Source organism: Amia ocellicauda, chromosome 4 (assembly GCF_036373705.1).
Source record: "Amia ocellicauda isolate fAmiCal2 chromosome 4, fAmiCal2.hap1, whole genome shotgun sequence".
Taxonomy (NCBI): Eukaryota; Metazoa; Chordata; class Actinopteri; order Amiiformes; family Amiidae; genus Amia; species Amia ocellicauda.
Genome location: NC_089853.1, coordinates 30,447,715 through 30,472,591, shown reverse-complemented (window position 1 = coordinate 30,472,591; position 24,877 = coordinate 30,447,715). Strand labels below are relative to the sequence as shown.

General features: G+C 38.8%; 1 protein-coding gene across 2 annotated transcripts in view; it reads left to right on the top strand.

Moving 5' to 3' along the window:
- LOC136748257 (talin-2) overlaps positions 1-24,877 on the top strand; it is a 130,130-nt gene that overhangs the window by 70,666 nt on the left and 34,587 nt on the right. The window contains exons 7-23 of one of the 2 annotated variants that reach the window (XM_066701857.1): positions 978-1,120; positions 3,556-3,683; positions 4,031-4,094; positions 4,463-4,567; positions 7,127-7,282; positions 8,893-8,994; positions 9,239-9,315; positions 11,303-11,483; positions 11,833-11,946; positions 12,467-12,575; positions 13,354-13,562; positions 14,494-14,592; positions 15,062-15,229; positions 15,886-16,180; positions 17,839-18,005; positions 22,202-22,330; positions 24,603-24,716. In XM_066701857.1, coding sequence (XP_066557954.1) covers positions 978-1,120; positions 3,556-3,683; positions 4,031-4,094; positions 4,463-4,567; positions 7,127-7,282; positions 8,893-8,994; positions 9,239-9,315; positions 11,303-11,483; positions 11,833-11,946; positions 12,467-12,575; positions 13,354-13,562; positions 14,494-14,592; positions 15,062-15,229; positions 15,886-16,180; positions 17,839-18,005; positions 22,202-22,330; positions 24,603-24,716 — 2,360 coding nt within the window. Of the gene's footprint in view, positions 1-977; positions 1,121-3,555; positions 3,684-4,030; positions 4,095-4,462; positions 4,568-7,126; positions 7,283-8,892; positions 8,995-9,238; positions 9,316-11,302; positions 11,484-11,832; positions 11,947-12,466; positions 12,576-13,353; positions 13,563-14,493; positions 14,593-15,061; positions 15,230-15,885; positions 16,190-17,838; positions 18,006-22,201; positions 22,331-24,602; positions 24,717-24,877 lie in introns of both variants that reach the window. The other variant, XM_066701856.1, reaches the window with a different exon arrangement.

Sequence of the window (24,877 nt, the reverse complement as noted above, 5' to 3'; positions counted from 1 at the left end):
ATTTATTTGATTGTATTTGGCCACCCGGCTGTTATGATGGTTTTGTGGTATATTCTAATGCCATTTAGTGACTGGCACAATAAAACTCCATTAAGTTATCAATTGGAACTCAAGGATTCCAGAAATTCAGAATAAAAAAATGAAATTCCCACTCCCATCGAATAGCTTCCTTTGCAGCAGTACTTTAATCTAGGCAGTCTCCAATTCCAACTGTCTTTTCCTATCTGTGTGACTTGAGATTATAAGTAGAGTGTTTTCCAACGGTGTTAATTATGTAAGTGCATACTACTACAAACTCTAATTAGATGAGTCAAATAGAGTTCAGAAGTACCAAAATTATCTTTTTTTTTTCCCCCTTCTTAATATTAGCCTCATTGCTTGATGCCTAGGGGAATCACATCCTCAAATTATACATCCATGCCATAGATTGATTTACTTGCTTATTTAATTCTCAATTTCCTTTAGTTTTGCTAGTTTTTGTTTTTACATCAAGGGCCTGTCAGTCTTTGGGGCGAGAAGAAAAAAACTGCTATTTCAGTGGAAATTAATGGACAAACAAAAGAATCCGACTAATGTAGTGTTTTCACAGCTAAATGTATTAATCTCAAGTTTACCCCACAAGGTGCTAAAGCAACAATATGGATAATGTGACTAAGGTGAATACTACTGCAATAACAGGAAATGCAGAAGTCCAGTTCATTATGGCATATCACAGTCTTTGCCAGACACATGCCGGTAGTTCATTTGTGGCCTTTCCTTGGCAGCCTCTGATCTCACCAGAGTACCTGAGGACCCTGCCTTATCTGAGGATGTTCAAACTATCTGCTGCATTACATCGCATGAGCCCATGGCCATTGTTTGATGTTACCAGTCAAAACAAAAAATCATCCTGGGCTACCGCAGGACTTATGTACAAGACAAAAAAAATAGCGCTCTTTGTCTGCTTTGTGTATTGACGGCCTGTTTCTCGTTTGCAGTGAACTGGCTGGATCACAGTCGCACTTTCCGAGAGCAGGGAGTGGACGAGAACGAAACGCTGCTGCTGAGACGCAAGTTCTTCTATTCTGACCAGAACGTTGACTCCAGAGATCCAGTCCAGCTCAACTTGCTTTATGTGCAGGTAAATCTAAGGCTTTAGCTCCAGTCAGGGCTCTGATCCAGGTACTCTGTTGCTTACGGGTCTCTATTAAAGCTCAGAGTCTTCCTTCACTAAAACATAACTTATTAGTTGTATAATTGTGCACAGCTACATTTCTCACTTCGAACCATCTATTAACCAGGCATTGTCAATTTGAGTCGTACGCAAATAAGCGATGAATTCATCAGATGCCATTAAGTCAAAATGCTCCTTTCATTCACATAATGACCATGGTAAACAGATATTTGTAAAAGTATTTTCAGTCTAGAGTGATTAGCTTCAAAATCAAGACATAAATTGCAGGCACTTTATCATCCTACTAAACAATTTGATGCCAGTTTAATCAGTGTGCCATTAGATGGCTATTAATTTATTTCTGTCGTGAGTCCTTTTTTTGATTCCTACTGCAGGTTCATCATAGATGTTACAAAACAAGTCATTTTCCGGGTTGACGTCAAAGCGCCAATCTTCCTTTGTTTGATTTAATTCTATGTATGGTTAATGCTGCTTTTCTGAGTCTGGCTTTTATGATAGACATTATGCACTGTATCGATGTGCTTAGCTGTGCTTCTGACCACATCAGACTCTCACCGTTCTATATTAGAGGAGCGATTATCATGGATAGCGAGTGGGCAAACAAAGCGGTGACATCTGCTTGGCATTCAGTGTTGTCAGGCAGCATGTTTTCTTGGGACCTTTCCCTTTTCCGTATTGCAACATGTGCAGCCTTATAAATTGTTCAAACATCTAGCTCCCAGGGGGTCAGCAAAAAAAAAAAAAAAACAGTTTGGAAAGATTCACTTGCTACAAGGCTCAGCACATAAACATTAGCTTAGTAGCTGTTGTAATGGGCATCAAAATTCTCGAGGGAGATCGAACAGCCATCGGCTCCGGAGCAGTAAGCCATTCACGCACAGACCAGTGGTTGGAAGGCATCGGAGGGGAGAACTGGGAGAGCCACACTACAGAAGCCCTCTACAGCTGCTGCTGCATTATTCCAAGTAGTTCAACCTCTTCCATACAAACCCATTGACGGCAAGAACAAAAATATGACAAGAATCTGATGCCCAAAAGAGTCGGCTTGCCAATATTTTGTGACATCCCTATCTGTACCCCTCAATCTCTACTCAGACACATTGTCTACAGTTTTGACATAGAGGACTATGGCTTGCAGTGAAAGTACGGGCTCTCCTTGGCATGGTGACTTCTGGTTTCTAGATGATCATTACAGCACTCCAGCAGGATGATTTCTTCCAACAGTTGTCGTTTTCATCTGACATACTCTAAGTACATTTTCCATCACAATTTCTGACAGTGTTCCCTGCAAAATCCCCAGGGGGAGCCTCTTATAAATTACCACCAATGGTTATTCATGATCTGTATGCAGGCTCCAAAACTAGGATTGTCTCTAAGGGGCTCCAGCTGTGTTCCAGTTCAATTCAGACTAAATTACCTCTACTGGGAATATCCTAGTTTTCTGCCCAACAGTTCTAATGGCACTGAAAATTCCTACAGTTCATCATGAATAGCTCAAGCCTTTGCCCATTGGCATCGCTGTGTGTCTTTGCCTGTTTGGTGGCGGTGGGGCACACGGCATTTTTTGTGTTTGCAATTGGATAATTATGTATTTATTAACTTCCTTTTAAAGCTGAATAACATTGTGCACAGGACTATTGCAGTTTAAACGCCATTAAGGACAGTGCCCTCATTTCAAAGAAGATTAATCCTGTTCCTTTCTCTTTAATTCCTCACAGGGTCTTTGTGTTAATAATTGAAAGGGTAAATGGTTAAAAAGGACAGCTCTGCCTGTGCAAAAATAAATGACATCATGTGCAGATGTGTCAAATATCCCCTCAGGGAGCACTGTCAAGTCTTTAGCGCTTTTGTTGTCCTCTGGCCTCCATTGCGCTTTCCTACAGGGACGTGTACCATTTAAACGTATTGCCTCATCTCTTGTGTACATGCTTGTCTGAGATACTGATAGTATTTCAATTAACAGGACATTAAATAAATACGTGCAGCATTGTAGTTTTGTTTTGTTTGAGGGTCTCTGCGGTTATCTATGTAGAGTTTACTAATCCTTTATTTAAAAATGATAAGAGCGTTTGGCTTTAGATTACAAAACATGTAACATTGGTATTTAGCTGCTGTGCACGGCTCCATTTGTGTCTTGGAAGCCCACACGCAGTTTGTCTAATTTAAACACTATAATTGTCACTGAGCTGCACTGAAAAAACCCATATGGAAGCAAGATGCATTGGAGTGACCGTAAAGTAATAAGGACTCGGCAAAAATATCCTTGTCATTTTAAATCTTGAATGATGGTCTTGTAAATTATAGGGTTTTTTTTGTATACATTTTAACTGTTGGGGGAGGGGAGTATGTATAACTACCTGTTTATCTCATCTGTCTTTCAGGCTCGAGATGATATTTTAAATGGCTCTCACCCGGTCTCCTTTGATAAAGCCTGCGAGTTTGCAGGAATTCAGGCTCAGATTCAGTTCGGGCCCCATGTGGAACACAAACACAAGCCTGGATTCCTGGAGTAAGCCTCTATATATAGCAAATATATATTTTGTTTTTTGTGTTTGTTTCTATTTAGTAATTTCATAGCTTTCAGCTTCTTAGTTTGATCAGATTTCAGAATTAATTTACCATACCCTTAGGATTTACAGAACTCCCAATGCTGACTTCATAAAATAGATTAATTCTAAATAAGGAATGTTGATATAAAAAATTAACTATTCTTTAGCCCCCCATTGTGTTTACCTGGGTGTAGTCCAGATAACAGGAAAGACTTGGCATATTGCTGAATAATAAAATACTGATGCATTGTTATATCTCCCTCTGAATATGGATTAATGAACTTTTTTTTTTTATATATATATATAGCCTAAAGGAGTTCCTGCCCAAAGAGTATATCAAGCAGAGAGGAGCTGAAAAGAAAATCTTTCAGGTGCATTTTTTAATAATTTGAATTATGCCTCTTGATTACTGAACATTAATTAGGAATGTATAGTACATGGGACATTCCTTATATGCTCACTTACTGAGCTTCCCTGTAAGAAAGACAAAACAGAGATCAAATTTCAGGTCTCCAGGCAAAGCAAAATGCAGTCAATAACCAAACACTACTGGACCTGAGACATTCAAAATGCCTCTATAAATTAATTTGTAATGTTTAAATTCTGCACATTTATCAGTGACACATAGTAACATGAAGCAAGCAGTGCAAGGTAGTGTTGTCTCCGTTGAGATCAGCAGTTTATCTATGCCACAGTAATAGAACATGTAGAATAATTTGTTTCTCTTTCTAACCAACAGGATCACAAAAACTGTGGGGAGATGACAGAAATAGAAGCGAAAGTCAAATACGTTAAGCTTGCAAGGTCTCTGAGGACGTACGGTGTATCGTTCTTCCTTGTAAAGGTGAGATTTAGCTGGAGAAAACCTGTCTATTAGTCAGATTGGGGGCTTAAATAACTCAAGACAGGTAAAGCTTGATATTTACATTAAGTATTTACAATGCATGGCAATTGCTATAAATAAAAATTGTCAGGTCTGGTAGGTCTGGTAGGAAGAGAGAGAGAAGGTGTTGGTTCTCCATTCAGTTTTTCTAAAGTGGTGGGAGAAAGGGAAAAACTAACAGAACACGTTTGACTATGGAGGGCCTTGTGCAGTTCAGTTACACCTTTTTTTAAAACTAACAAATTATGTCAGGCTGCTAGATATGAGAGAAAAATTTACTATTTTTTCCAGGTGGACTTTGAAAAAGAGTAGGCAATGAAAGCACTTTGAAAGAATTCAAATCCACCTGCAAAGTGAGTTTTAAGCTGACCAGATGTTTCAAAAATGCTCATCTGGCATTCACTCCAAAGAAAAGATAAGTAGAAAATACCTGAATGGTTTGCTTCAAAGGTTGCCCCCCCCCAAACATTATATAAAATTATATAACATTTGAAGCACAGGCAGGTTTTGAGAAAATAATCAGGGCAAAAATGCCTCCTCAAAGTGCATTAGGTTTCTGATTGGAAATAAATATATTTCAGATGGCTTTTTTTAAGCTTTGACAAAAAATATAATCTTCAGGCTTCATCTGTAAAATAAACTTAACTGGCACTTTGAAAATAGTCTGAAGTAGCCTTGTTTTATGGGAGAGAAGGTGGGTTCTTCCCTTTCCTCTTTGGGTGTTAATATTTGGATTTGGATCCATAACACAGTTGAACAAAATTAGTACTGTCTCAGGGTTTGTATCTCAGTTGAACTAATGCTAAAAGGGACTCTAGGTTCTAGTCATTCCCTTTTAGCTGTGCTCTGTCCATTTCCAATTGTATTACATGTTGATGTTGGCTTTAACTCTATCTCAGCATTTTCTCCCTCCCAGTTTTTGTGTAAGTTAACTTAGTCTGTTCAAATGTAATAAAAAAAACCTTATAAAATCCTGTTTGTTTTAGTGCTGGCATCTGCAAAAGTAATGTATAGTGTAGCACAGTAGGTCGATGGAGTTGTTAGATCCAGACACTGCATCTACTTTTAACAAATTATGTATCATTTTAATATGAACAATGTTTTTTAATTTGTTTTTTACAAGATGAAAAGCAGTAGGTTTCTTAAAATTCTATAAACATGGACAGCAACTTTACTTAAGATCTTTTTCTGGCGAACATATATTTTGAATGTGGGGAAAAAAATAATACAATAGCCTCAGGCTGTGTAAGGTATTCTTTTTGCCCTTAATGTATATCAAGTTTAGTGCTTTTGGAAGGGATCCAAGAACTGTGTATGCTGGGAAACACAGTATAATGATTTTTCACAGGGCATAGCAACGGAAAGCTGGGCAGTGGCAGTCTGCTTTCTGCCACTCTGCCAACATGGCTTTTCCCTTGGCATCGGCAACCTCATTATGTCCTGACTTCACGGAGCACAGACTCATAGGGCAGCTTAGCTGTGTAAAATCGTTTGTGTGTTCTAAGCAGTTGGTCTCTGAATAATCTATCGGTGTGCTCGCTAGGAGACCATTTTTCTTGATCAGAATAAAAGTTAAGGGCTTTTATAAAAAAAAAAAAAAAAAAAAAATGAACAACCCGCTAAACCATGCCAATTCCTTTTGTGGGTGTAATTGAAGTTACAGTGGAAATGGGTTGACCTTCCTCAGTGTGCTGGTTATTATATTGGTTTATTAACAATTACTGAATAACATGAACCTTTAATACAAGTATAATACAATACATTTTTTTTTTTAATATACTTTTTAGTGCCAAATCTATATGCCCTAACAGCTTCACGATCCCAGCATCCTCTGTTTTGTTTTAGATGTTTGAGATCCATTTTGTTTTGTTTTGTTTTGTTTTTTCCTTTCCTTTTTTATGCTTTGTTTGTGTACATATTTAGATGGGGATAATAATTACACCCGTTAATAATTTTAGTACTTGTAAATACTTTTAGTAAATCTTTTTGGGATCCTATATGTAAAATAAATAAAAATGAAACTGTATCAGGATAATGCACATTCATGTATTTTCTACTTGGTGATGTTTGAAGATCTGAAATTGCTGGTATTACAGCACTCACCTTTTAAAGTGAATTGTGTAATTTTCTAAATCTAATCCAAAGAAATACCATTGGTCTTGCATCACTTTTACTAAAAATCAGAGGAGAGACTCATTTTTGGAGTCTGTCTGATGTGTTACAAAATAAATTATTCCTACATCTAATTCACATCTTCTGATTTAATATGCAGGCACCTTAACCCACTGCATAGCACATTAGAATATCGGCAGCTGCAAAACACATTGTGAGTTGCTGAAAGAATCCAGATGAAAGGGAACATCAAAAGTGAGGCATTTGATTTCAATAGGCCTGGGCTGTATTAGAGTAAGGTTTTAAAAAAATATATAAAGATATAAATATTAAATACATACTGTAGTGTAACTCAGCCCCCCAATGCATACTCACTTTCTGCATATCATATTTTCATTTTATCTTCAGGAAAAAATGAAAAGCAAGAACAAACTAGTCCCTCGGTTGCTGGGCATAACCAAAGACTCTGTGATGCGCGTGGAGGAGAAGACCAAAGACGTGGTTCAGGAGTGGCCGCTGACTACCGTGAAGAGATGGGCGGCCTCACCAAAGAGCTTCACTCTGGTACACCCTCTCTAATTCCTTATGAGAAGATGTGCTGCTCTCCACACACGTGCACACTCACACCTTGAACTGACATCTTTGCAGTGCAGCCGAGACCCCTCTGCTTCAGCAACAGTGAGCTTGTAATGGAGGGCCATTGTCTAGAAAATACCAAACCCTGCAAGATATTGTTTGATTGAGAAGGCAATCCTAAACCATTTAAAAGGATGGTTACATTTTTAATGATGACTAGGTTAGAGTGTAAAAGTAAAAATGCATTTTTAGAAAGAAAAATATTTTTCTATGTTTTCCAGGAGGAAAATACTTGCCAGCATAGAAGGGAGAGGGGGTCTATGCTCTAGTGAAATTCTTTGTTAAATCATTGATACCTAATTAGCGCTAATAACAAAATCTCCTTGTAGAACCACTTGCTAAAGAACTGAGCTGAGCACCTCCTTTCATTTTCATAAAGACAAGCCCTTTGAAGTTAGACTTGTGTTCTTTTGGCTGCGGCCTACTTAATGCTTTATCTGCACTTTCCTTCAGTTGTTTTTAATAATAATAATAATAATAATAATAATATATATTTTTTTATGAATCTGACAAATTTACGATCACAATGTTGGGAAGTGAACAAGACGACAAGAACTGGAAAACGGAAAAGGCTATATTGATGATGAAGGCAGATATTTTAAGTGACCTCCCTGAGAAGCGTATGGAAAGACGAACATCCAAAATTAAGTTTAAATACGCTTATCGGATAAGTGGTAATTTTGCTGATACACTGCATCAAAATTGTACTTGCGTATTGATATATTTTTATAAAGACTTTTCAAAGGTATAACCTTATTCTCTAAACGTAAAGATCTCCCACTGCTCTTTGTGGATATATATGGAGTGTGTCTCGGCCTCCCATCAAAGTGTTTTACTTCAATCTTCCATCCGCATAGATTCTGTTTTTCAGTATGTTGGCGGAGGAAGAGGTGGTTTATTTATTCTATGTTCAGGCCTGGCACAAAGCAACATTAGGAATGTTAATGTAGCACAAAAGGAAGCATAACTTCCTCTCTGACACCTACAAATTTATATTCTCCACTAAATACTTAATTTTATATTCTTGGAAGTGATACCGATGCATTTGCTTTAAACTATTTGACGACGCCCTACTGTAAATGCAACAAAACCATAAACAAAGATATCGGTAATATGGGCTCATTACACTTGTGATTCTATTACTTTTTAATCATTTAACTTTTTCCTCTTATTTATGTATTTCAGACGTTTATTTATTGAAGTTAGGATAGATGATGAATGTTTCAGTTTGTTGTTGCTTCTATATGCCCTTGTACATTTTTCTTTTATCAGAACATGCTTTTACAGATTGCTACTTCACTGGATCTTCAAAAAGCCATACTTCGTCGTTCATTTTTCCAGATAATCTCACTCAATGTGGAAAAGCTATTCACTGAATAACAGGACCTCATTATTTCAAATGCATACATTTCTCCTTCAGTTACACAGATGGGAGAGAGTTCCACTGCTGAATACATATTTAAATTAAGGAATTTGCGCATTGTCTATGTTGAGCAATTTGTTTTCTAATATGCCTGAAAAATGCTTTCATTCTGCAGGATTTTGGGGAATATCAGGAAAGTTACTACTCAGTCCAGACCACAGAAGGTGAACAGATTTCACAACTCATTGCTGGATACATTGACATCATCCTTAAAAAGGCAAGCACCATTAATGCCGAGACTATGAATAAGCATGTGGAGTAAACATTTGAAAAGGGCGTTAAGCATGATTGTACAATGAACTGTGTTTAATTGTAAAAGATGCCTTTAGAGTGTTTGTAAATCAGGTATGAATATGACCCTGCAATATATTTGATGAATGTAAAGAAATCGAGATCTGGTGCTTAACTTTGCTATAGAATAGGAGGAATCGGTGTTGTAACTTGTGTTCCTTATTCGACAGAAACAAAGTAAGGACCGGTTTGGCTTGGAGGGAGATGAAGAATCCACCATGTTAGAAGAATCTGTATCTCCAAAGAAGTAAGAGCTTCTCCAGACATCCTCCCCAGTTTACAGCCGACTAGGCCCAACACAATCCTATTCAAACACCTCAGCGTATAGATAACGGTGCTGACAAAAGCCCCCATTCTGTTCTCTTTATTGAGACATGTCGGTGTCTTTAAAGCTTAACTAATTGCAACAGTGGTGTCACCTTCCTGTAAAAATGTTTCAATCTGTTTGACTTGTGTTGGGCCCTTGTTGCATTAGACCGTTAAGGCAATGTACTCCCTCAAACAGTCACCTCCTTCTGTTGGTCTGCCATTTTGTTTAGCAGTTTGAAGATCCCTGCCTTAAACTGCATTAAAGTTTAAACCAGATGGAAACTAGAAAAAAAAAAAAAAAATCACATTACCATTTTTTTTTTTTTTTTTTTATGTATGTATATGTATATGTATATATATATATATATATATAATTTTTTTTTTTTTTTTTTACTGCAAGTGTGAAGGATTAGACTAATCTCATTAATTTCTGATCACGTATAATGGATTTACAAAAGATCATTTATGAATATGACTAAGTACATTTCTACAGGAACAATATTAAATTGAACCTCTCTTATTGTGTGCACATTGAAAGAATATACCTGCAGGTAGCAATCCTTAAATGAAGGAAGCTATTTTGCAGAGTGGCCTCTATTGATATTGCTTTCCCAGATTAACTTAGTTAGGAGCTCTGCCAAACGTTGTGCCCAGGGTGAGAGAGCAGTATTATTGTAACAACCATATGCAAAAAATAATAAAAAATCCTAATAATTAAAAATGTGATCTTATTAATACATATCTGAAATTGTAAAACCACATGATGGTTTTACAGTCATTTCTAGCAGCTGCTGTCTGTCTTGTTTGGGTGGGCCAAGCAGCCTGGCCTTAGAGGATATCCGCTCTGCCATCCTTTAAAACAAAGCCTGAAAGCAGCAGCTGCCGCACTAGGAGCTCTGTGATTAATATTAGATATCATAGCTGCGTGCCTTATAGATCATGGGGTTGTCTTGGCACTCAAGTCAAAAGTGCTTTACACAGCAGGCTTTAATTAGATGTGTTTTTCAACATGCATAATCTGGAACAAGTCTGAAAGTCCTGTTTTACCCGCAGCCCCTCTGGACAGAAACTCCAGTGTGGCATTGTTGGCTTCATGGACTGTTTTGTTTTCCTTGCTTAAATAAAGTCCAAAGCAATTGGTTATTTTAGCAGAGGGGCTGAAGACTGCATGCTTTTGTTTTTTAAAGAGAGGTTTCTGCTTTCACTGCACTTTTCTGAAACAATACTGGATTCCTGTCCAATGTATTTTTCAGAAAACCAACAATATTTAATCAAATTATCATTGCTACATTTTTGTTATTGTTTTTATAACAATTAAATAATTGTTAGTTTAATATTCACACATTTCTCCTCAACTTAAATAAATACATAAAACTATATTTGTTTAAAAATAGCAAAAATGTAAAAGATCCATACACTTTCCCCAGGGAATTGCTTAATAATGTATAGTCTTATTATAAAACTCTCAATACAATTCCATTTGATTCCATGTTTCTTAAATAAATTACTTTACTTTACTTGCAATAGTAAGGTTTGATTATGTTTGACGTATTATCTCAAGTTTTTCTTCGAACCTTTGCTGTAAGATATCTTTCATTAGACATGAAAGCAATTTGATATTTTGTCAGGAAGTGAAAAGAGTGAATAACCCCATATTGTGCAGCAATGTTAATGAATGCCTTATGTTATTTTGGACTTTGTAGTTCACTTAAACCAGGGTTGCCCAAATCACCACCCCCTATTTTTTAATTACATAATTGGTCTGTTTTTTTTACTGAATTAAATTAGTTTGTCTTAAAGCGTTCATGTGCAGAAACCCATCCTGCTTGGATCCCTCCAGTTCCACACATGGGAACCCTTAGACTTAAACTCTAGGGAGTAGAAACCCGTCTGTGTTCTTTTACAAGCCTCTGTCCTCCCTGCAGGTCAACCATCTTGCAGCAGCAGTTTAACCGTGTGGGCAGAGTGGAGCACGGGTGTGTAGCGCTGCCAGCCGTCATGCGCTCAGGATCCAGTGGGCCAGAGACCTTCAACATGGGCAGCATGCCCTCTGCTCAGCAACAAATCATGACCGGTCAGATGCACAGAGGGCACATGCCACCACTGGTGAGCAGAAGCCCTTCAATACCATAATGAAGCCCACAAGTCAAGCTGCTGTTTTTGAAAACCATTCAATAAGGAGCTTTACTTTCAAAATGTTTGTAGGAAGTGGTTATGGAAAAGGGTCCACTGAAGCAAATAAGCTCTTTGGCATGCACATGCGAATGTACTCTTAGGAAGATTAATGTGGATGCTTAGAGTGTATTCACTTTCTTTGAACCAGGGTGGACTTGATCAGAATTTCAGAAGATTGAAAAGGTGATGTGACTTTATTTGTCCACATAAGATGCAGTACTATGTGACCAAGTGAATACAGTACTGGTGATCTTTGTCTTGTTGGTGTTTCTAATATCAGAGCTCAGCACAGCAAGCTCTAATGGGAACCATCAACACCAGTATGCAGGCAGTTCAGCAGGCCCAGTCCGACCTCAGTGAAGTGGATGACCTCCCACCTCTGGGACAGGACATGGTGAGTCCACAGTGCATGAGTGTCGTGCTGTATAAGATGTCCAGTTTCCCCAGTCCTTTTCACAAAATGTTGCAAGTATTGCACTGGTTAATACTTTATGCTTTCATTCATTAGATTGACACCTTTATCCAAGACATCTTGCCGTTAATAATACAAAGGCATATATGGAACAATACAATGCATTTACTATACAAAATAAACAAAGGTTTGATATAGTTATATAAAGTAAAATGCCCCTTATGTGATGGGTTAATATCATTAGTGTTTTGTAGGGCAGATCATAATTTCAATAATAAATTTCATTGGAAATAATATAGACTTTGCTCTTGTTATTGGGGAAATTGCCTACAACGAAACAGACAATGAGGGCCATTAATGCTTAAGTATTCAAAGTCGGAGGAATACAGGGAAGCAATGACTGTGTTAACAATAAAGGATGCCTAATAAATCCCCAGTGAGGTATTTCATTTTGATCCCTTTGAGATCTCATTCATATTGTCTTGTCTTTCTATATTTCAAGGCATCAAGGGTTTGGATTCAGAACAAAGTGGATGAGTCAAAACACGAGATTCACTCCCAGGTCGATGCGATCACAGCGGGAACGGCCTCCGTAGTCAACCTTACAGCGGGTGAGCTCCTTGAACTCTTACGAGTCGTCTGCAATAAACCACACTGTAACATTATGATGAAAAGTTGCAGTGCTTATTAATGTATGTGCTGCAATGATATTTGAGAACTGATGGACTATACATTTGACTTAATGGTTTTCACTTCATACAAAATAAATAAAAACTGCAGGATGTTGTGTATAAGTTGCAAGTTTAATATTGTCTTTGAAGATGATGGTTCTACAAAGTGACTGGTACTGGGGCTGGCATAGCTGATGTCTTGCTGAGATGCCCTGCTCCTCTTCTCTTGCTGGTATTGACCAGTTATGTCATCCTCCACGTCTTCCCAAGATGCTTAATTAGCGTGTTTAATGGAGCCTTTAACATTTGCATACACATCTATTGAATTCCTGGTTTCTCTTCTATTTTATCTTAAAACTGGCACTGTCTGTTTTATGATGGACACCAATGTAGGAATATATAAGCGTTTTCCATTGTTTGAACATTTATTCCATGAACATCAAATCTACATACCTGCAGTAACTGTGTATTTAAAACAAACATGCAGAACAGTATGAGAACAGTATATGTGTGCAGATTAAGATCTAATAGTGGTATACTAGGAATTAGGCACAGTTATATTAACTTTCAAAAGATGGCTGTTCATTCCTTAGGATGGCTCTAACTACTTTCGATGCAGTTATGTGTTACCAAGATGTCCTACAGGGATTGCTGCCATCGCGTACCCTCAGAAAGACTCCGTAGGACAGGGCTAACCCTGGATTTGTTTATCTGGTAGGTGACCCGGCAGATACGGACTACACTGCTGTGGGCTGTGCCATCACTACTATCTCCTCCAACCTGACTGAGATGTCCAAGGGGGTGAAGCTGCTCGCAGCTCTGATGGAGGATGAGGTGGGCAGCGGGCAGGACCTAATGCGTGCGGCGCGGACCTTGGCTGGCGCAGTGTCAGACCTGCTTAAAGCTGTGGAGCCTGCATCAGGAGAGGTGAGACATGGGGGTGGGCTGGTTCCTTGAAATGCTTTGACTTTCAAACCCCAAAAGAATGATGCTTGTCCCTCACAATGGCAGTTTCCCCCACCACACATACATATACAGGGTAATCTGCTAAGCTTTCAACTCCAGAATATTTTATGCAAACCAATGTTTTGACTTTAAAAGACTTAAGTAAAGAATATAAATTGAGCCCCTGTGGTTGTTCCTGGCATAACACACTATCTCTAGCTGACGTGCTTCTCAGAGTGTCTGATGTATTCCAATTGCTTCATGTGGAGTTTGTGCGGTACCTTTTAGCACACACAGAGCCTTTGTCAGACTTGGTCCTCTAATTGAGACAACCACAGGACTTTATCTTTTGGATGCAAGTACTTGGTGAAATTTGAAAATGTATGTCCCAAAGGATTCTCACAGTTGAGTTATATTCCTTTGCTGCTTTTAAAAACCAACATCTTAAGGCATATCTTGACAAAACCATACCAATGTAATCAGCAGCGAACTGGAGGAAACAGTTGGGAATTAGCAATATAAAATTCGGAACATATTACACAAATATGTACCAAAATGGTTTTATATGCCATATCAGTTTTATTTTCATCCCCCCACCCCCCTTTTTGTTTTATTCAATAATTGTATTGTTCTAATATCCAGTTTCTTTAGCAGGAAATAATCATACAGTTGTAGCTAAAAGGATTCACACACTTCATTTGAAACACTTAATTGCTGCTTCATTAAGTGAAATCTACATTGTTCATTAATCCACACCTATTTATCAGTTACATGTTATGGAGCACTGATTTCAGCTAGGGAAAACTGTACAGACTCCAGTTGGTTGAACAGGGGTAGGTAAACCTTTGACTGCCACTCCAGTGCTTCTCTTCATTAGCCCTGGTTTGAGGCTGTAACTGTTTTCATCCCCCAGCCTCGCCAGACAGTGCTCACAGCGGCGGGCAGTATTGGACAGGCCAGTGGAGACCTGCTCCGACACATCGGTGAGAGCGAGACGGATGAGAGATTCCAGGTAAGAATGATTATTTTGTAATCCCTTACTATAGAATAGAACACTTGATCAATTAATAAATCTGTTTGTTGATTTGTTATTTTTATCCAAGACGGAAACTTTCTGGTCCCTGTTTAAATAATTAACATTACATTTTCATTATTTCCCCTGTTTATTGGCTTTGCCTTCTTTTGAATCTGAATTTCCAAGTCAAAGCCTATGTCCACAATGAGGGCCAAATAGTGTTGATTTAAGTTTTGTGCTTTACTGATATTACCAGGGGTTTGCTATATATACAATCCCTTGGTTTCTTTTAATCACATCTATCCTATTTGCATCTTCTGAACTATTCCTTATTTATGGAAGTTGTCAGTGCTCCTTGTTGACCATAAGATAGAGACTGACACTAAAGTGGACTTGACTAACTCTTGATTTGGCTCATTAGGTGCTCATCTAATCTCCCCCATGGCCGGGCATTTGTGCATTTCAGGATATTTTGATGAGTTTAGCTAAAGCAGTGGCCAATGCAGCTGCCATGCTGGTCTTGAAGGCCAAGAACGTAGCACAGGTGGCTGAGGATACCGTCCTGCAGAACCGAGTGATTGCAGCTGCCACGCAGTGCGCCCTCTCCACCTCACAGCTGGTCGCCTGTGCTAAGGTACGTATGCCACTACAGGTCTACCTGATACCCACACCAGTATAGCCAAGATCAGTGCTATAGCGCATAAACATACGCTCAAAGAAAAACAGGTGTATTAGATTAGAATGGTATGAAACTCTTCAGTTCCTCAGAGTACATATGGGTAGGATTTGATCATTATCATATTGGAATTTAGCCAGTGAACTCAAGTGCCAGCTCGCTTTGAGATCATTTGATAAATATGTTCCATTTCTAAGCATTTTTAATCAGTAAGCTGTTTTTGATCAGAAGTTGTGTGTGATATGCACTGGTGTTTTGTTTGAAGAATAAGTATTTTATTCCTGATGCCCCATTGGGCTTAATAAGAGAATGAATCTAATAAAACTAACACCACTGATTTACAATTTAAGTACACACAGCATTTTGTTTTGTTTTGTCAATAATTCCTAATTCACCTTACATAAGAGATATCTTTCCCTATCACCCCTCTCTGACTTTTGAAAGCTAGAAAATTTAAGAGAAGCCAAAGTGTGTCTATTCTAAGCCTGTGGCAGATGGGCATCTGTGACACATTTGAAATTTGAATATTGTGACTTTAAACCTGTATCATAAATCTTAACCCACCGGGCCTCATTTCCCACCTGCCCCTGATGGTTCTCTCGGTGTGTCTTCAGGTGGTGAGCCCCACCATCAGCTCGCCCGTGTGCCAGGAGCAGTTGATCGAGGCGGGCAAGCTGGTGGACCGCTCGGTGGAGGGCTGTGTCAAGGCCTGCCAGTCCGCCACTGACGATGGAGAGCTCCTGAAGCAGGTGAGCGCGGCTGCCAGCGTGGTGGGCCAGGCCCTAAGCGACCTGCTGCAGCACGTCCGGCACTACGCCAGCCGTGGGGAGCCCATAGGCCGCTACGACCAGGCCACCGACACCATCATGACGGTCACTGAGAGCATCTTCAGCTCCATGGGAGACGCAGGTGAGTGGGGTGAGGATCACGACCTACTATCTAATTTGTGGGGCTGCAGGATGTGCAAAAACAGGGTCAATGGGGCAGATCACACGGTCATCCCACTGACTCCTTGATTAATAAATTCTGATCATTTTAGCAGGTGTTTTGGTAAATTCAGTCGGTTGGAGACCATTGAAACAAACACCTGTCTGACTCATGAGCCCTCTTCCCTTAATTGAATAAGTGACTTCCTTAATGAATCACTAATTAACTGATCCTCAGTTCTTATTAACTGTGGATTTTGGGTGACCTTAAAACTGAACTGGCTCTGCAGGCCTGGGGCTGATGGTCAAGCAATTACAACTCCATAAAGTAAAACTCGCATTGTGCCAGAACTCTGCACAGTTGCAGAATAAACCTGTTCTTTCCACACTGCAGCATCTTATTACTTATGTCTGGTCTGTATTTATTTGAAACTCTTAAAAGCACTGTTGAAGATAGACGTGGAGCGGTTTGGGGGAACTTACTTTTTTAGATTGATTCAGACTCTAGGCTTCTGTTATTGTGGAGGATTCACATCTTGGGGAGTTTTGACAGGGATTGGCAGCGATAAGACGCATCTACACGTTCCAGAGACACCTGTCACATTCGATTTGATTCAAAGCAAACAATCATACTACCAACTGACATGAAAGAATTGAAGCTCTGCCTGCTACAATTTTTTGACATGTTTGACAGTTTTGATTTGCTGATATTATAGTTCAGTGTTTAAAAGGGGAGAAAAAAGGAGAATCAATATAAGTTTGTTTTTTCTTTAGGATACACATAGCAATACAGACTGCTGTGAAATATTGCATATTTTTCTCACTGGTACCCATTTGAAAAGATTATAAAAACACTCTGTTATGTATATAAAATCTTTCAAAATTATAGACACTTTTACAGAACAGAACCTCTTTTTGAATATATTAAAACCCTAAAAAGTTAACTTAATCATAGTTTTAGGTCTTCATGAATTAACCCTAAGAATGTATACATTTCTAAAACAAAATCTAAAATCTATAAAATTAGTGCTTGCTAGAGAAAAGATGCCAATATATACCATGCATATGTCTAATGCTAAATGTTTACACACATTGTGAGAGCGAGATGGATGAGAGATTCCAGGTAAGAACGACTATTTCAAACTGCATATCTATGTAATCCCTTACTATAGAATAGAACACTTGATCAATTAATAAATCTGTTTGTTGATTTTTATTTTTATCCAAAACAGAAAATTTCTGGTCCCAGTTTAATTAATTAACATTACATTTTCATTATACATGACCATGAATGAAATGGGTGAAAATGTGGAATGGGAAGAAGAAAAAAATGTAGTGGCCTCTCTCCAATTTAAAGTGTGACTTAGTTTAGGAAATGCTTCAGTGCATTTTAGAAATCTTATTTAATTGATGTGCTAATCTAAAATTACACTGGAGGAGAGCTGGTCTTCAGTCCAAACCTTCAGATGCACAGCCACCTTCCTCTGCCACTGACAAACAGTATGCCAGATGATTGTGAATTGATACCAAACATATATTCTGAACAGTACGTGTATTTCTTTCCTCCCCTTTCTTGCTACTGAAGTGAAAGTGTAATGTCAGACGTTGGATTAAGTTCCCAATTTCTGCTTGCATGTGTAGGGGAAATGGTACGGCAAGCTCGAGTCCTGGCCCAGGCCACCTCTGATTTAGTGAACGCCATGAGATCGGATGCTGAGGCTGAAATAGATGTGGACAACTCAAAGAAACTACTTGCTGCCGCTAAACTCCTGGCAGATGCTACAGCCCGAATGGTGGAAGCCGCAAAGGTAATGTGATCCAGTGTTAGAAACCTAGATTTACTGGGAACTAACTCCTGTATTCACTTCAGCCCTCAAGGACCTGGGCTTCCATTAATTGAACAAGAAATATGCTTTATTCATCAATAAAAAAGATGTTCCCATGTCTTTTTGGGCCCTTGTTGATATGGCATCACCTATAAAACTAACTTGATTGAGACCCCTCGTGCTCTGTTTTTTCAGACAATGGAAATTGTTTCAGATGACAGCATTGTAAACCTCCTTCTAGGGACCTCTGAATGTTCCACTCAAGAATCCTTTGCAGAATTTGAAGTGATGCACAGTCTGTTGTTTTCTCCCAAAGCAAGGTGACCTTTTCAATGTATGCACCAGTGAAAAAAGAACTGACATCCCTGAGAAAGCATTGCCTTTGAACAGCTGAATGGGGAAGGTCTGTGTCTTGTAGAGGAACTGTTTCACTGAAATCTCACTCGTTCAGCTTATTTGAAACATGTGACAAATGGTGTTCCTGCAGCCTCAGTCGAGCTTTTGAAATCTGGATCTGTTTGAAATGGCCCTCCATAGTGTAAACCTCGTGAGCCATTGAGTTTAAGATGCATCACAATAACTTAATTGTAAAACTACATGCATGCATGTATAATGGAAGAAGATAATCTCTTCACTTTTTTCTCCCTCTTGTTTGTCTTGAACCTTTTTCCAGAGAGATTTAATTGTTCTGGGTTTGAGTAACTTATGATTTAGGAGGCGGTTGTTCAAACAACACTGCAAATTGAAGTATTCTTTTGAACTTGTAGTCTATAATAGACGGCTATTCACTATTCTTTCAAATGAATTTGTTTTAGATTTGAGGTTATGAAATAGTCTGCATTAAGCACAGTAGTCAAGTCTGAGTCACATGACAAAACAGACTTATTATTCTTCTTATTTAACAGGCTTAAATAATAACAAATATTTAACATTCAGCTTATGTAGAAAAGCTCACACCACTACATTTTGTTCATTTTTTAAATTTTTTTTATTTTTTTTCTTTGGTGGGGGGGGTGTATATTAAACAACACAAATTACTCCTAATCACCTTTCACCATCTCCAACAAGTATAAATTACTAGGATATTATTAATATGAAATACCGAGGCAAATGAAAAGATAGCTGATCGCTTGTTAGACGCTTTAGATCTGTGACACATTAATCACGACATCGCTGGCTTTATTAAGGGATACAAGGATGCTGTGTCGATGGTTTCCTTGGTAACTGTCAAAAAGCAGACAATATTTTATGCCTCTTTGCTTTTAGCGAACATAGTTGAAAATGAAATGCGTTTCCTTGGTGGTGCTAAGGGAGTTGACATTGTTTCAGTGTTGGGATGTAATAATCCTACAGCACCTTGAGAGCAATCCTGGTTTTCTTTTCCAGAGCATTTAATGCTTTTGCAAGTGAAATTGGTTATTTTAGTGTTAGTGAACATGTTGCAAATCCATTTTATATACTATTTAAAATCAGTTGAGAAAGGTTGTAGTTTCTAATTGCAAATTGCCATCTCTGCCATGTTGTATTTATTTATGTATTCAGCATTGTGTGGATTTGACGTTTCCGGCAGCAGTTCAGCAGTATCATTAATTCTGACTTGCTGTTGAATTGGGACAGGAAATTGGCAGCAGCTAGCAATGAAATGTTGTCGCTGACTTTTCAGTGTCTCACGCGTCTCCCCCACATGGTTTCTGGCATGTCATCGTCGGCATGTGTAAATATTTGTTGTGGATTTAGGTTATTTGCCTTACCGTCCCTTTTTCCACTATCAGATTTTGTGAATTTGGAGTCTTAAGATTAAATATGAATTATTTTGAAAGATGAGAGAATTTGTCACCTTTACCTTTGTAAACATTAACCTTTGGTAAATGGATAGTACTACTTAATTTGCTATGTGGGGGCATGCCCACACAAGTCTTCTAGGATTGTGAGCATATAATAGAGCATTTACAGTTATCAATATTTAAACATTTGCAAGTGGCATTGTCTTTATTAATGTATAACCCTAATTTGCACTGACTGCCAATCTAATGTGTTAATCTGTAAAAGCAACAATGAACAGCTGATTATTTAATAAGCAGTGCAAATTAGGATGATATTAGAGGAATAGCAAGTTTTATATATGAAGAGGTACATGTGATGAATAGATTGAAATGGAAAAAGTTGTTAAAAAAAAAAAGGTAATTAAGCAGCTATCAATTCAACAAAGATTTAATGGCCACTCTATACCTTAATTTATTTCAATTTTGGGGGAATATGTAAATCCTATTCAGTCTCAAAGTATCCATGGTATAAGCCATCACTTATCCCTGCATTGGAATAAAATTCATATAAGTCTTGAAACAAATAATAATACCTTACACTTGCATAGAGCTATTCACACAGGCACCCAAAGCACTTAACAGGTTTGACTTGCTTTATATTTGAAGTGCAGCAGCCCCTTGGGGTTGCATTAATACTCTGAACATATTTTTATAGTTAATACACAAACATACAAACTTTACTCTGGATCTGTTGCCTCATTGTGGGTTCTCTAGAAGGGTTACATTTCTATAGCAATTATCATTTAACCTAAGAAAAGAATCAGATATTTGCCCCATTTCTTAAGATGCCTAATATATAGTCACTGTACTATTAGCTGCAGTATAATGTGTTTGTCTTTATAATTGACAAGGGCATCCATAGTGTTTTTCCTTGCAATAGGCTACCTCACAAAGGCAATACATCATTGTGTGTTCAACAATGCCATTAATATATGCAAAAAGGTATGCAGGCAGCACATGCACTCATTAATATTAATTTGTGCTGTGCATCACCTGAAAGCTTTAAATGCAATGCATTCAAATGTTGTGCTCATTCCTTTTGCTGATAAGGTCCTGGCTACGTTAACTGTCAATTACCCAGCTTAGCCCTATATCCATATTAAAAAACAAAAAACAAAAAAAAAAAACACACACAAATAAATATCAGTAGGTTCTGTGACCCTATTAATGGTATTGGTTTTCTACTTATGGATCTTTTATATATGCAAAATAAATGAAGAAAAAAAATATAGGAACATTGTCATTTGTCAGCAGTGTTGACTAAGTAAGTCAACTAAGTTGACTAAGAATTATTCAAAATATACACCGATCAGCCATAACATTGACCACATGCCTAATATTGTGTAGGTCCCCCTTTTGCTGCCAAAACAGCCCTGTCCCGTCATGGCATGGACTCCACTAGACCTCTGAAGGTGTGCTGTGGTATCTGGCACCAAGACATTAGCAGCAGATCCTTTAAGTCCTGTAAGTTGCGAGGTGGGGCCTCCATGGATCGGACTTGTTTGTCCAGCACATCCCACAGATGCTCGATTGGATTGAGATCTGGGGAATTTGGAGGCCAAGTCAACACCTTGGAGGCCGTGGTCCAGGTCTGATGCTCACGTGCCCATTGTAGGCGCTTTCGGCAGTGGACAGGGGTCAGCATGGGCACCCTGACTGGTCTGCGGCTATGCAGCCCCATACGCAACAAACTGCGATGCACTGTGTGTTGACACCTTTCTATCAGAACCAGCATTCACTTTTTCAGCAATTTGAGCTACAGTAGCTCGTCTGTTGGATCAGACCACACGGGCCAGCCTTCGCTCCCCACGTGCATCAGTGAGCCTTGGCCGCCCATGACCCTGTCGCCAGTTCACCGCTTTTCCTTCCTTGGACCACTATTGATAGGTACTGACCACTGCAGACCGGGAACACTTTTTTTTTTTTTTTTTTTTTTTTTTTTTTAGATGCTCTGACCCAGTTGTCTAGCCATCCCAATATGGCCCTTGTCAAAGTTGCTCAGATCCTTACGCTTGCCCATTTTTCCTGCTTCTATTCACATCAACTTTGAGGACAAAATGTTCACTTGCTGCCTAATATATCCCACCCACAGACAGGTGCCATGATGACAAGGTTATCAGTGTTATTCACTTCACCTGTCAGTGGTCATAATGTTATGGCTGATCAGTGTATATAAACCCCAGTGCTCATCCAAAAAAAGTAAAACCCAGAAATTAAAACAAACAGATTACCTGATGCTGCAGTGTTTCCTCAGTCCACAGAGGCTGTCCTACCACTGTAGTTCCATGAGTTTCTGGATGTGTACACCGCTGCTATTACTGAGACTAAGGACGAGCGGCCTGTTTGTGTGCACAGGGGGCCGCTGCCAATCCGGAGAACGAGGACCAGCAGCAGAGGTTGAGAGAGGCGGCCGAAGGGCTGAGAGTCGCCACCAACGCTGCCGCCCAGAACGCCATCAAGAAGAAGCTGATCAATAGACTGGAGGTGAGTGGAGCTGGAGCACAGAATCGTGTGCCATGTCATGTACGATACGGTATAACCTGTCAGATTTTATTTTTATTTGACCACATCGCTTAAGCTGTTGGTCATTTTAAAGGTGGGGTATCAGGTTTGACGGGTGATATGAGCATGCTGGTGTTATCCATTTGGGACAGTGTCATGAGAAACCAGGATTAATTGAAGATGAATGCGGAGGCTACAGGAAAAAAAAAAAAAAAAAAAAATGTCTGATTGGTGTCACTGGAGCGTACATCATTTTTCACAGATACAAACTGCAGCTGCTGTTCACACCCACAGTCTGCCTCGTTCACCACATGATCTGTCATGGCTAGCCATTTGTTTAGAGCCTCAAGGGTGCATGGTCTCAATTGAAGTCGACTTCTACTTTATTTGCCAATTGTATGTGCTTCGTGTTTGTTCAAACTTAATTACTGTTTTCAAATAAAAAAAATTAAGTAGTGGTAGTCTTTCATCACTGATCGCACTGACTTGCAGCGCAAGATTTTAAATGTTTTGAAATGACGGGTCTTGCTCCAGCTAATTGCATGGGTATGGCTGTTATGTTAGTTTGTGACCACCAGTGACTAACGCACAGGTCACTGTATACATGTCTGTGGGCCTGTATGTTTTGAATAAGATGACATTACTGCTAACTGTTACAAGACTGTATGATCTATTAGGACCAGAAAGGCAAAACTAGGTACTAGCTACTCTGTGATCAGAACAGACTTACCACTTCCGTGTTGATGGTGTGAAGGCAATATAATGGGCTGAAATGCTATGGTCCCAAATGTTTAAACATCGCTGCTCTTCACTATTAAAATAGAAAACGGATCATAAAGTAGTTATACATAAACTGAATTACTTAAATAGTGAGTTACACCTTAGACTCCAGTGGAGTTCTCAAGGGCTGGGGTTTTATGCATTTTATGTGTACCTTTCAATTAACAGCTGATTTAATATCTTGGAAAAAAGCGGGTCATTTGAATTCTTCCTCAAATAAATAATTTCACTTAAGTAATGTAGGCCTGCAGTGGAATGAAAACTGTTGCCATCAGGGACTGCAATTGCCCAGCCCTGCCATAGACTGTAAATCCATTAGGTTGGTATAGATGAGGTTTGCGGAATGCATTTCCCAATTGGTTGGAACTAAGCTGCTTTTATTTGCCCGTTGTTCTGGTCTTGCTCTTGTTCATAACATGGTGTGGGGTGATTTACTAATGGTCTGGGAAGCAGCTTTTCTCAGAGGGAGTCCATGAACCAGCTGTTGATTTTGGTTGCCAGTGTGCTAGTGTGTCCTAGTCACTGTGCATTTACTGTTCCAGGCCAGAGTATTGGTAAAGGCTCATTCCTCTATGTAGTATCTCTAGGCTATGGGAATGCCAGTGTCTCTGGCCTTAATAAATCACTGAGAACAGAAATGAGAATTGTTATATGATGGCTCATTTTTTTTCTCACCAAATTCTCATCTCCACAAGCTTTTAAAGCTAAATTGAATCTGTTGTTTTCCTGACAGTAAGTGATTATGCAGTTGCTATTTTATTTTTTTGCTTCTGGGCTTTGAGGTTTTTTTTTTTTTTTTTTTTAAAGTAGATCTTGTTTATGGTGGTTCAAGCAACAGCTTAAGAAAAAAACACCAAAAAACATTCTACTGTTTTGAAAATCTTTTAACATGGCCAATTCTCCACTGCTGCTCTCAAAATCTGCAACTGAAGCTTTGTTTTTCCATCACCACAGGACAAAGCTATTTCTGTTGTTGATACTCGTTTTCCTACGCAGCCCCTCCACCCACAGAACATGGAATTCCTTTTTTTCCCTCTTTTTCTTCCTCAAAGCTCTGTGAAAGAATGCAGTTAGTGGTCTACTCGTGTCAGCAGTTCTGAAGAGCATACTTTGCAGATTGGCAGTCATTTTTAATGTGGATTTTATTTCTTAAAAGCATGTCCAATTTGATATGTCATGAATGTATTTTACCTTGCAACTTACTCTTGAATATGTCGTGTGGACATTGAGCTATGAGACTCTCTTTTCATTCAACCCCCTCCCAAAAAAAAAAAAAAAAAAATCATCCTTCAGCTTAGCACAGCACAGTTAGACTGGAAAATGCTGAGCCAACAAAAGACACCTTTTTAGCCAGGCCTTCAATGGTTTCTTAAGGTATATGATTTTTTTGTTGTTGTTTTGCCAATGAAAGTCTTATGGTATGCTGCTGTCTATTGATTAAATAAGTGCCTTTATGTTTATTCTCCCCCCTCAGAATGCAGCGAAGCAGGCTGCCGCAGCTGCCACCCAGACTATCGCTGCATCCCAGAATGCAGCAGCATCCAACAAGAACACTGCTGCTCACCAGCAACTTGTGCAGAGCTGTAAGGTACTATAAACATGCACTATTGTCCACTCCTTGAGCTATTGAACTGTTGAACTCGGGTATGAAGTATGACTGCATATCTAAATGAAAGAACCTGGATTTTAGAATTTCATCAACCATAGCCTAATAAGAATAAATAAGTGGAATTTTCTACAGACTTGAGG